This window comes from Physella acuta, unplaced genomic scaffold (assembly GCF_028476545.2).
Source record: "Physella acuta isolate Inbredline_101_S28 unplaced genomic scaffold, ASM2847654v3 ptg000896l, whole genome shotgun sequence".
NCBI classification, from domain to species: Eukaryota; Metazoa; Mollusca; class Gastropoda; family Physidae; genus Physella; species Physella acuta.
Genome location: NW_026732413.1, coordinates 292,446 through 305,521, shown reverse-complemented (window position 1 = coordinate 305,521; position 13,076 = coordinate 292,446). Strand labels below are relative to the sequence as shown.

At 38.3% G+C, this 13,076-nt stretch overlaps 1 protein-coding gene across 1 annotated transcript; it reads left to right on the top strand.

Annotated features, from left to right (window-relative positions):
• Positions 1 to 3,146: 3,146 nt before the first annotated feature.
• Positions 3,147 to 10,632, top strand: LOC131952909 (uncharacterized). Its single transcript, XM_059315843.1, has 8 exons — positions 3,147 to 3,377; positions 6,095 to 6,217; positions 6,640 to 6,797; positions 7,229 to 7,366; positions 7,975 to 8,132; positions 8,726 to 8,799; positions 9,426 to 9,567; positions 10,231 to 10,632. The coding sequence occupies exons 1-8, from the start codon at positions 3,296 to 3,298 to the stop codon at positions 10,535 to 10,537; spliced, it is 1,182 nt and encodes a 393-aa protein (XP_059171826.1). The 5' UTR covers positions 3,147 to 3,295; the 3' UTR covers positions 10,538 to 10,632.
• Positions 10,633 to 13,076: the final 2,444 nt, after the last annotated feature.

Sequence of the window (13,076 nt, the reverse complement as noted above, 5' to 3'; positions counted from 1 at the left end):
GGATTAAGGAGGGGGGTGGGGGGGGGAGTGGGTTTAGGGGGTATGATGTGTCATGGCGACCATGATTGTGGTTTTGCCTAACAAAGACACAAATCCTATTTGTAAACACATACATTAATTAGAGGTATGATAATTCAAGAACCGTATTAATATTCTCCCTGAGTAGCTTAAGCTGCCTTTAATATATAAAAACTTGAACCGTCATTGCTTAATTGTTCCGAATTCGTCAGAAAATATATTTATTGTTTCTTTCAAATTTTTAGTATATTTTTTAACTATTAAAAACAATTTATGACACGCCTTTCAAGTCAACATGTCCCGCTTTCAATAAAATCTCAGTCATTAAGTAATTTGGGAAAATGGCTGTGCCAGGGGTGGTGGTGGTGTGTGGGTGGGTGGACAGCTCCCACAACTTGTAGCAATTTTGTTTTCCCCGTATTTAGTGACAACTGGTGTGGTACCATAGGGTGTCACCAACCCTCCTCCTCCTCCAACATCTAGGCGTCATGTCCTAATATATAAAAGGCCATGTGCGCTCTTCTCTCTCTCTCTCTCTCTCTCTGTCTGTCTGTCCGCAAAATATTTTCGCCGGACATCACGTCAGAATCGGCAGCGATATATGGATACCTTTATACGGACTTTTGTTGAAAATAATATGTTAGATGTTTTAAATGTATAACCACAATTTTATTTAAAGAAGAAAAATAAAAAATAAAGGCGTATTCGAATGTAGAGAAACAGTATTATTTATGCAACCGGAAAAGTGTTTAAACTTGGGACAAGAACGCATTTAACAGTGACGTCGCTTATTGTTTACACTAAAAAAAGAGCACGAAACTGATGACGTCATCTTCCGAGTTTAGAATAAAAAGAAATGACATTTTCATTCAAATATGATTTAGAGCTATGTACGCTATGGAATGTATACAATACGATTTTCTCTGCCTAAACTTAAAAAAATTATTTTATCTTTTTGGATTCTAGATCTAGAGATTCTAGATCTAGATATTGATCTAGATCTAGATATTCTAGATCATCTAGATCTAGAGATTCTAGATCATATAGATCTAGAGATTCTAGATCTAGATCTAGATGATCTATAAAGCTAAGTTGTCGGGTGCCCGATAGGGCACTTCCCGGCGCCGCAGGCGATTCAAATTTGGCAGGATCTTGCCTTGGGGCGACAGAACACGGGGGCCGGTTGGCCGAAAAGTCTACGATGAGGGGGTCAAAACTGACAACGACTGACCGGCGCCTTATATGGGCGAATTAATTAAGCATTCAAATTCTCAATGTTTTCGAAAGCCTAAGCGAAGCTGGGCAGCATGCCTAGTAGAATCTATAATGTACTAAAACACTATATGCTAATTTGGTGTCACACCTTTCCATGTAATATCATTTAGTCATCCAGTGTTAATTAATTGGATAAAAACCGATGCTCTTATAACAAACAATTTTTTTTGGTGTCATCCACTTTGATGGTATCACACGCTGCGGTCCCCCTCCCCCGCCTTGTGCGTTGCTGTCTGTACGTTCTCCCAACGCTGGAAAAAATCCAGCTGCACACAATGATGTGCGTCAATAACTAGCTCAAACATGTCTTGCTCAACGTCTCAGGTCTTTGATGTGAGTGTAAGAAAAATATCGAACGTGTCAACGTTTAGTCTGCCCACTCACACGGGGTTATTTTAAAGCTGATTTCACGCACAGCGAGTTGCATGTCATACCATACGTTCATACATTTATGGCCGTCAAACTCAGAGCTGTTGGTCGATAGTTTTCGCCGCTTTGATTGCAAAGCAGAGCTGGTATTTGCTTAACGGATAAGATGGGGTATACACACTCATACAGACTCACACATACGTGCACACACGGGAACGCACACGAACATACACACACACATACAATTACGCATGCTCGCATGCACACACAAGAACGCACAAACACACAGCACAAGCATGCACACACGCCTTAATACACACACGCCTTAATACACACACACACACACACATATATGTATATATATATATATATATATATATATATATATATATATATATATATATATATATATATATATATATATATATATATACGTAGTTTTATATGTATATGGCCTATATATATAAATATATATATATATATATATATATATATATATATATATATATATATATATATATATATATATATATATATATATATATATATATATATATGCAGAGGCGTAGCGACCCTTCCCGGCGCCCGGGGACAAACTTTTCGATTTGCACCCCCCCCCCCCTCGAGATTTTGACTTGCACCCCCCCCCCCCTCAAACTTTCAATTTGCACCCTTCTCAACCTTTCAATTTATTTTTCCAACCCATTTTGGCGCCCCCTAAGCTCGGCGCCCGGGGACATATGTCCCCCCCCCGCCCCCCCCCCCCTCGCTACGCTACTGTATATGTGTGTGTGTGTGTGTTTCTGTCTAAAAGCATATTAAGATGGCAGAAATTATAATACATTCCCGTTCGTGCCCAAAACATATAGGGTAGATGAGGATGAGTTTATCTGTTTCAATGACCACTGAATATAAGGGGATAGCGAGCTCAGCACTATACCCAGCCGCCTTTCCGTAACGTGAGTCAGGTACCCATCTGAGCTGGGTGGACTCAGGGGGTCCGGGGTTAGCTCTATTTCTTGGCCACGCCGTCCCCAAGATGACAGAAAAGCACATACACTACACCCTCCTGTCTGTAACTTTTTTCCCTACATCCTCTCACAAAGCCACAGCATAACTCAATAATAATAAGTCACTAAATAAACGCGATTCTTGTACAATACACACAAAAAAGTGTCAAACGCAAATATTAACATCTGCACCTGAGGCATATTTAAAGAAAATGACTCGCAGCTGATTCAAGAGGTTATAACAAACCTGTCCATCAATAACACAATTAAAAACTATTAAAATCACCAAAGTCCTCTGACAGGTGACTGAATATCGATGTAACTATGGACCACTTTATCTGTTTTGAAGTATTTTAATTGTCATTTTATTGGATATAGTTTGATACTCGGTGCATCATACATCACACCAAAAATACATAGAAAACACAAGATAGCCCAATTAACGTCAGTGGGGGAATGCTTTGTAAACAAAATAAGCACACGGTGATATAACTCTAATACCACTTCGTCTGTGCACCACAATCAACACACTTCGCGTGTTCTAAAGCGGGGTTGATAGCATGACCATTTTTTGGCCAGATTTCAGATAGTTTGTTTCGGATTTTCCAGTCCAACTTTTGAAAATGCTCCAAACAAGTGTCTTTTTTCTATGTCTACTTGCCGTACGGTTTTCAAAAGGCAACCAAACGCATTATAGCTCAGGAGGCAAGTACACCACTCTATTTAAAAATAGGCTTGTTTTGTGTGTGGTGTGTAGATTTGTTAACGGTTTATCATAGTTTATGTTCTCTAAATTCTGTAAACATCGAAAAACTTTAAATTTTATAAAGCAAAAATAAAATACTTAAAAAAAACTTTTTAAAAAACCACGTTTTTCTTGTGGACTAAAAAGTAGAAAATAAATTTTTCTTTTGTGCTTCCTCGAGCTGTGCAGGTTCTTGTGATGACTGACAAAAAACGTGGGTACGTTCACCATCAAATTTCCCGACCCATCTGCCCGACCCACGTTTTTTGTCAGTCATCACAAGAACCTGCACAGCTCGAGGAAGCACAAAAGAAAAATTTATTTTCTACTTTTTAGTCCACAAGAAAAACGTGGTTTTTTAAAAAGTTTTTTTTAAGTATTTTATTTTCTCCTTTTTAGTCCGTTGCTACACATGAAAAACGTGGTTTTTAAAAAAAAAATTTTATATAGTTTATTTTCTACTTTATCTAATGACTTGATTAAGTATGACTTGACTAAGTGTTTATAAATACACGGACTAAAAAAATCTTGAGCGACCAGGATTCGAACCTGGGTTGTCGCGGCCACAACGCGAAGTACTAACCACTATACGATCACGGCCAGCGCGCTCACATCGATTGGGGCCGAAGTAACTGTGTCTATAAGCCTCCAGTCTTGTCGGTATCTTTAGAAATCATGTCCTCAATTTTATGGTCCTTGGGGCGTAATTAAATTAAGCTAATTACGGTCTCTAATTGCTAGTTTTTATGATTGCATCTGAAATTGTTAGGCGAAAGTAGCCTGTATGCCAAATTTCAGATCTGTAGAGCAATCAGAAGTGGGCTAATTTTCGATGTCAATTTTAACAACAAACAAACAAATCCACAAACGCGAAGCTGAGTTAAGAAAAACGTGTTAATAATAAAATACTTAAAAAAAACTTTTTAAAAAACCACGTTTTTCTTGTGGACTAAAAAGTAGAAAATAAATTTTTCTTTTGTGCTTCCTCGAGCTGTGCAGATTCTTGTGATGACTGACAAAAAACGTGGGTACGTTCACCATCAAATTTCCCGACCTATCTGCCCGACCCACGTTTTTTGTCACGGCCAGCGCGCTCACATCGATTGGGGCCGAAGTAACTGGGTCAATAGGCCTCCAGTCTTGTCGGTATCTTTAGAAATCATGTCCTCAATTTTATGGTCCTTGGGGCGTAATTAAATTAAGCTAATTACGGTCACTAATTGCTAGTTTTTATGATTGCATCTGAAATTGTTAGGCGAAAGTAGCATGCATGCCAAATTTCAGGTCTATAGAGCAATCAGAAGTGGGCTAATTTTCGATGTCAATTTTAACAACAAACATCCAAACAAACAAACAAACGCGAAGCTGAGTTAAGAATAAAATACTTAAAAAAAACTTTTTAAAAAACCACGTTTTTCTTGTGGACTAAAAAGTAGAAAATAACTATTTACATACATTTGATGACAAAAAACGTGGGTACGTTCACCATCAAATTTCCCGACCCATCTGCCCGACCCACGTTTTTTGTCATCAAATGTATGTAAATAGTTATTTTCTACTTTTTAGTCCACAAGAAAAACGTGGTTTTTTAAAAAGTTTTTTTTAAGTATTTTATTTTCTCCTTTTTAGTCCGTTGCTACACATGAAAAACGTGGTTTTTAAAAAAGTTTTTTATATAGTTTATTTTCTACTTTATCTAATGACTTGATTAAGTATGAATTGACTAAGTGTTTATAAATACACGGACTAAAAAAATCTTGAGCGACCAGGATTCGAACCTGGGTTGTCGCGGCCACAACGCGAAGTACTAACCACTATACGATCACGGCCAGCGCGCTCACATCGATTGGGGCCGAAGTAACTGTGTCTATAAGCCTCCAGTCTTGTCGGTATCTTTAGAAATCATGTCCTCAATTTTATGGTCCTTGGGGCGTAATTAAATTAAGCTAATTACCGTCTCTAATTGCTAGTTTTTATGATTGCATCTGAAATTGTTAGGCGAAAGTAGCCTACATGCCAAATTTCAGATCTATTGAGCAATCAGAAGTGGGTTAATTTTCGATGTCAATTTTAACAACAAACACACGCGAAGCTGAGTTAATAAAAACGTGTTAAAAACGTGTTAAAAACGTGTTAAAAAATAAGAAATATTTAAGACCCTAAAATAAAAATTAATTTAAACTAAGCTTACGTATTCGCAGCTATTGGGGCCGTCAATATGAATTAACGAGATAGATTATAATGATAATTACAATAATTAACAAAAATACATTTTGATAAAAAATAAATTAATTAAAACTGGATATTAATTTGAAAATGTAATAGGTTACATTAAATATAACAGAATTAAAAAGAGAGTAATCTCGCTTTGAACAACAAAACTGATTACTTAATCGTGGTGATCTTTAGAGTAATTACACTAACGTATTGTAGGGTTGTCTCGTTTTTTAAGCTAGAAGTGATTGTAATTAAATAGGTTTACACATGCTAAGTTATTAGTGAAGTGTGGTGAAGAAACATTTCCGTTAATTAAGGCTTATTTATGTATTGCAAACTTATAAACAAACGACTATTTTAAGAGCGCTCAATGAATAAATAATGGTTTAATAGTTCCTTGAATACTTTTATTGTAATTAAACTAATAAACCTCACACCGTTTGCCATGAAAAACAAAAAGTTGGCGGGGACCTATGCGAGGACAACCAGAGGGTGTGTCTGAAAGGCGAGGCCTCCTGCATCAACAACACGTGCATCTGCGACACGGACAAAGGCAGAGGCAACTTCGCCTGCTACTATCCATGTGAGATCTTTGTGGCTGTGTTGTGGTTGTTTTGTGGTTGTTTTGTGATGGTTGTGTTGTGGTTTGTTTTGTGGTTGTTTTGTGGTTGTTTGGTTGTGATTGTGATGTCGTTGTTTGGTTGTGGTTATGCTGTGGTTGCTTGGTTGTGATTGTGCTGTTGCTGTTTGGTTGTGATTATGATGTTGTTGTTTGGTTGTGATTGTGCTGTTGTTGTTTGGTTGTGATTGTGATGTTGTTGTTTGGTTGTGGTTATGTTGTGGTTGTTTGGTAGTGATTGTGCTGTTGTTGTTTAGTTGTGGTTATGTTGTGGTTGTTTGGTTGTGATTGTGCTGTTGTTGTTTGGTTGTGGTTATGTTGTGGTTGTTTGGTTGTGATTGTGTTGTTTGTATATCTAACAATGTCTCTCCTGTCTTTTAATGTAGGCGACGCATACGCTGAGATAAAAAATGACCCGCAGGTGATAAGTTTTGCTTTTGAAAGGACCGAGTTACCCATGCCGTGTCGATATTTGGTGACCCACGTGGACATGGAGTTTCTAGCTACCGATTACATCACATCTGCTGGTGTGTGTACAATAAAGGTAACACAACATTATCTTCGGTAAGTTGCGTAAGTAAGTGACGGGAGCCGTAAGGAAGCGTTTTTTCTGGGGTTATTTTTATTGCGATCCAACGCGATGGGTTATTTTAGGTAGGGGTGATGAATCTGTTGAAAACGTCACAATAAAAAGCTTCCATACGACAAAAGGGCCTGCTGAGCATTATGATGAACGAGATTTAAATTTTAATACTCTTAGCTACTTTCAAAATTTAAAATACGACTCCTGTTAGCTGTTGCTAACAATTTAACACGCATAATAAGTATTCAGAAGAGGCTTTTGATTCAAGATTGTACTTCTTTTTAATTTCCTATACCAGATAAAAAGGTAATAGAATCATTAAACCAAAGACTGGCACCAAATGCCCTACGGTTACTATCGACGCTTACAGCTTATCACATTTTTTTTCTAAGGTCTACAGCTTCAGCACTAAAGTGAGGGGCAAGTTTTTCATCCATGGTTTCGACGTCTTCATCAACGTCACATCTCACTCCGTGCACGTGGGAGCTTCGTTCCGGGTTATAGGGTCAGCGTCCAACGGAGTCTATGAGGTGATTATATGTAACAATATTATTATGATGTGTGTAAATATAATCCTTATGCATACTTACTCTTTCTTACTCAGACTGATAATATGATTTGATATTTTGAAAGAAGCGATTAAAAATAATTAAAAACTAAATTCCGCCATGACTACTAATCAACAGTGAAGCCTTAAGACTTACTCTAGCATCGTCAACCTACCCGATCACTTTTCTCATGTTGTTTAGTTTAAATACAATTTTGGGGAAGGAGTGCTCTAATGGTAGAACATACGATTGCTATCCCGCACGTCAAGTGTTCGGTACCCAGGCTCGAGACCATAGACCGTCCTCAGACCCAGCACTAAACGAGGCTTCGCAATGTACTGGGTGATGGAGTTTAAACCTAGCAGAACCTCACGGGTATATCTGGTAACTTCATGGATGCAACACATTATATCCTTAATCCTGGCTGCCATGCATTAGAAAAGTACTCGATCCGATTATAAAAACTACAGAGAAAGAAAAAAAGTGAGAAAGTCAAAAGTGATATTGAAAATATACAGGCAGAGTGAGTGAGGGAGAAACATTTTAAATAAAGTTTTATTATAACGGGCCAATATTTCTTACGTCACCAGTTCGTCAGCTGGGGTAAGCCAACAGGCAGCGAGCGGACACCCTGGGGTGACCCTCCAACAGTAAACGCCTTTGGACAGGTACTGAAGCTTGTGTACGATGACGACAACAACAGGGTCACTCTAAACGTCGACAGATGCGGATCTAGGATACACTTCCGGTACACGTTTCCTCAGCTGCACCGTTTGTCGTTTCTAGAAAATTCTATCACCGGGGTTCTTTTTGTGATTTTAATCTTCTTTCTTGTTGGAGTTTTTGCAATCTATGTCAATTCAATTGAAGACAGTATGGTGCGAATGTATTTTGATTTTCATTTTAATGTAAAAATGTTTTGGCGGAACTTGTAAGCGAATTTATTTAATATTAAGCGTGTGTTTATTACCTTATCTTATAGGCCTACTCGAGAATATCCAACATATACAACAAATAAACCACAGACGTGAAGCATACAATAGAAACTAAGCACTTGCTTTTTTAACGTGCCTACCTAAATAAAAACACAAATAGATGTTTTACTCCCCATGTAAGCTAAACAACTGCTTAGTTCTACTGTTATACTAGCCTAACACATATTTGCTTTATGTCTTGGGCACAAACAGGAAAAGATAATATGTTTTTTTCAAATCTATACTGTTTGAGAGATATATTTTTAAAATAGAAATGGGTCAAAAAAGCAAATATACCTTCATTGTTTATTTTAAACTTACTATATATTAGGATTTTGAGCTGACTAACTATCATGCAACTTTCTAGGCCCGTCAACATCAATCAAGGGAAGGACCAGACGCAGATTCCGGGGCTTTCTGTTGCCTTCACAAAAACTAGTAGTAAGTAATTGTACTATGCTATAGTATTGATACTACACTATTGTAGTGAGTAGTAACACTATTCTAGTGGTGAGTAGTTGTACTGCACTATAGTGGTGATATAACACTATCGTGTTAAGTAGTTATACTCCACTATCGTTGCGAGTAGTTGTACTACACAAGTGGTGTGTAGTTGTACTACACTGGTGAGTAGATGTACTATACTATCTTGGTGAGTAGTAATACCACACTATCACCATGTTAATAAATATATAAAATAACGTATTTCATCACTTAATTCTAGGAGAGACAACTCCAAAATTAAACAACTGCTGCCTTGTAGTTTGTTCTTGGTTGGACAAAGGCTATGGAAGCAAATCCAAAAAGAAAAGCAGGCTGAAATCGGAGTCAATGGCCTCAATGGCGCATAACCAATTGACACGTAACGCTTAATTGTGTTGGAGGCGTGGTCGAGTCGGCAAAAAGTACATGGTTGATAAATTCGAACAAAGTCTCGAGTTCAATCCCACTGGCAGATACATCTCGATCCCCTTCAACACTAATAATTAAGAACGAAGAAGAAGAAGAAGATCACTTAATTCACACAAAAGCACAATTATGCATAACCAGGTCTGTTCTATTTATAGTCTTGCACTGGTTGTCACTTGACAATGTCATGGCACTTCCGCTAACGGGCCACACCCTGGGGGAGGTGGCCAATAGACTGAACCTGGCGCCAGAAGAAGCCATGATCGTACGGTCCCTCCATGGGGCGGCGGACCAGAATTTGTGAGTACACTTTAGTAATGACGTCGTCCACAAATGACGTCACACCTCAATATTTGAAGCAGGGGTTAGGGCTCTTTCTCTGGCTTGGTACTACGTATAGGAGAAATGGGAGTGTGAGGGGGGGGGGGGGGGTGGGGTGGGGGGAAGGCATAACGTATTTTGTGGGAGTTAGGGATAGTCTCAAATATATTGCAAAATATATTGAAGAAAACTACACACGATAATGCGACACAATATCATTTTCGAGGGAATTTTTATAGCGGTCTGATAATGGAATCTTCTTTAAAAAAGGGGTGTTAGGTTACTGGCAGTTAACTAAATACACACATGGCTGGCTAATGTCAATGCTAACCATGTCCCTAACCCTAACCCCAACCTTGGTCCTACCATTCGCCTAACCCTAAAAATTTCTAACCATAAATAAGTCCAGATTACAATACTACTAACAACCCAACCCACCTATTTTAAGGAAGAGTCTATTATCGGACATCGGTATCTAAAAGCATCCCATTTTTCTTTTTAAAAAGTGTATGTCTTCTGACAAAGGCCACGCATAGAAGGTCTTTGATATTATAATTTTTAAAAACAAAAATAGATCCATGAAAAATTATGAATGATTTTTAAAAATTCACTGATTAAAGTGTATTAAAACACAATCCTCAGCCCCGGCTCCCCGCCTGGTTGTCTAGACCTGGTCGGCGTGATATCCAGGTGCAACCACACTGACTTAAGGAAGGAAGCCTTGCAGATGTGCGCCTTCATTCTCATGTGGCCGAGGTTCCTCAGGACTTGGACCAGGCTGAACCCCACCTCGGCCCAGTCATCATTAGAGCTGTTCGGCCGTTGTGTCGAGGCCTTTTGTTTCCGTGACGTCGTCAAATGCAGAGCGGTCATCGATCAGATTAGCGCTGATCCTTTTGCCGGACCCAACGCCTTAGTGGAAACGTTGGGGTTCAACTGTGTTTTCTGAGAACAGATTTCGTGTCGGAAAAATAGTCTTAGCTTTTTAGAAATGTTTGAATGCTGACTTACAGCCGAGGTGTAAAGCTAATAAAGTAAACATAAATGGAAATTGAATTAAAAAATGTTTGATCTTTTTGTTGTTATTGTTTTACATACATATTTTTAACTAACATGACATGGAATTTGACTATAATTATTTACTCATCCAAATGCTTCAACGCATTGCTTTCTGTAAGATGGAGAAGATTAGACCCACAGTCAACCGGTTTTTAGGCACCCCCCTCCTCCGTGCATGTTAAAAGTTACTCCGGATGGAATAAAAAAAAATTAAATTCACAATGGCGGAGGTGTCAGGACATATATTCACTATGATGGGGGTGTCAGGTCATGCATTCACAACGGTGGGGGTGTCAGTTCATACATTCACTATGATGGGGGTGTCAGGTCATGCATTCACAACGGTGGGGGTGTCAGGTCATACATTCACTATGATGGGGGTGTCAGTTCATACATTCACAATGGTGGGGGTGTCATGACATATATTCACTATGATGGGGGTGTCAGGTCATACATTCACTATGGTGGGTGTGTCAGGTCATACATTCACGCTGGTGGGTGTGTCAGGTAATACATTCACAGTGGTGGGGGTGTCAGGTGATACATTCATTTCGGTGGGGTGTCAGTTCATACAATAACAATGGTGTTGACTGTTGATTTAACCCTATCACGGGTTAGTGTTCTCTTAATGCTTAGTGTTATGGCTAAGCTAGTAAACATAGATCGCAATACGACCAGATTTTTTGTTGCTACAGCTGACTGAGAGCCTAGACAAAATTCGTTGCAAAGTTCTTATCTTTTATGCCGCGCAGTGTCATGTTGACCCGCTGTGCTGCAACAAACAGCAGGTCAAGGGCGATTGGAAACTTGTTATCTTCGTAACCGCACTTCGTTGATGGCCTGGCATTTTTGTTACACTTTTTGAACCCGCTGTCTTTAAAATGAAAGGAGATGGAGGGAACTGTGACGTATGTGTACTAAACACAACTGCTACCGAAGTGTGAAGAAAATACGTTACCATTTCGTTCGCTTGAAATTGGCTATAATACTAGAAGAGGTTTAAAGATGCTGAAAGTTGTATGCCAAGTAAGTTATCTTACGTTCTGTGCAAGCAAAAAAAAAAAAAAAAGCAACCCATTATATAACAGTGTAAAAACTGTAACAGACACCGGGTCACTGGTTCTGCGCATTTCGTCTCTGTGGCCTTGACTTTGTCATCAGATAAAGCAAAAAAAAAAAAAAAAAAAAAAAAAAAAAACAGACGCAAACGCAGACGCGAAGAAACTAAAAATGTAAAGAAATTAGTCCAGTTACAGGATCTCGAGTAAAACATTGAGCTGAGCTAGTTTATTAGTGTGTACATATAGAGCGTACACTAGGACAACATTTGTTATCGTAGTCCAACGAACAGATCTGGACTGAAACACTAGTTGTCATTTAACAACAATCATCATTTTGGTACTAAATGTATTTTTTAAAAAGATCTGTCCACGTTATTTGGCTACAAGCCTTTATCGGTATTTAGTTTTTTCTTCTTCGTATTTAATAATTCTCTTCACAACTCGTAAATCTTTTCGTCTTTTAGTTTCCGAATTAAAACTCTGTCTACATTTTAGCCGACTTTAACGAAACAATCAAATGTCAACCCCTTCGGATGATATAGCCAAGTACTCACCATTACCGCTAATGTTCGTTACCAGTGTTTCTTCCAGACTTTTTTTTCGGGGGGGGGGGGGGGGGAGAAACATTTTCCGGGGGCGGGCACTGGCAAAAGTATATGTAGATGCCTGGAAGAAACTCTGTTCGTTACAACTGATGATATGTTTTTTCCAAAACCCTGGCCATGCCAAAATGTCTTTCGCTACTTCTTTAAAAAACGTTACCTTAATACATGGCGACTATTTCTGAGATAAATTAACTTAAATCCCATGGGCCTAATAATCCACGTTAGGATTGGCTCGTAAAAAGTGAATTGTGAGTTTTCTAACTTGATATGGCAGGCAGAAGTGAATCCCATCAGGAAGGGCCTGGGAGGGGCAGTTAGGACATTACCCCCCGGTCAGTAAACGACGATTTCTACATCCTGCTTAAATTGCACTATTATAATTAATTATGTAAATGTAATTAATTTTAATCGGGCAAACGTTCTTTGAATTTATCGGACTCGTTAAGGTGATTGCCCCGTGGTGTTGTGCCTTGAATCACGAAAATACTAATTATAAAACAAGCAACGCAATCAATTATTGTTTCTTAACATTGTTTTTAATGAATACTTTGATTATTAGTCATACACTTCCTCATAACACTACAAATCATTAAAAGGAATAAAAAAACCATTACATTGAGATAAAGCTTTAATGCAAAAGATATAGGAGTTGCCTACAATGCAATGTGTAGAGTACAATTAAAAAATAATGTTCTCTGTATGAACTCACACCTTTAGACATAATATATCATACACTTGCTTAAAACACTACAAATAATTAAAA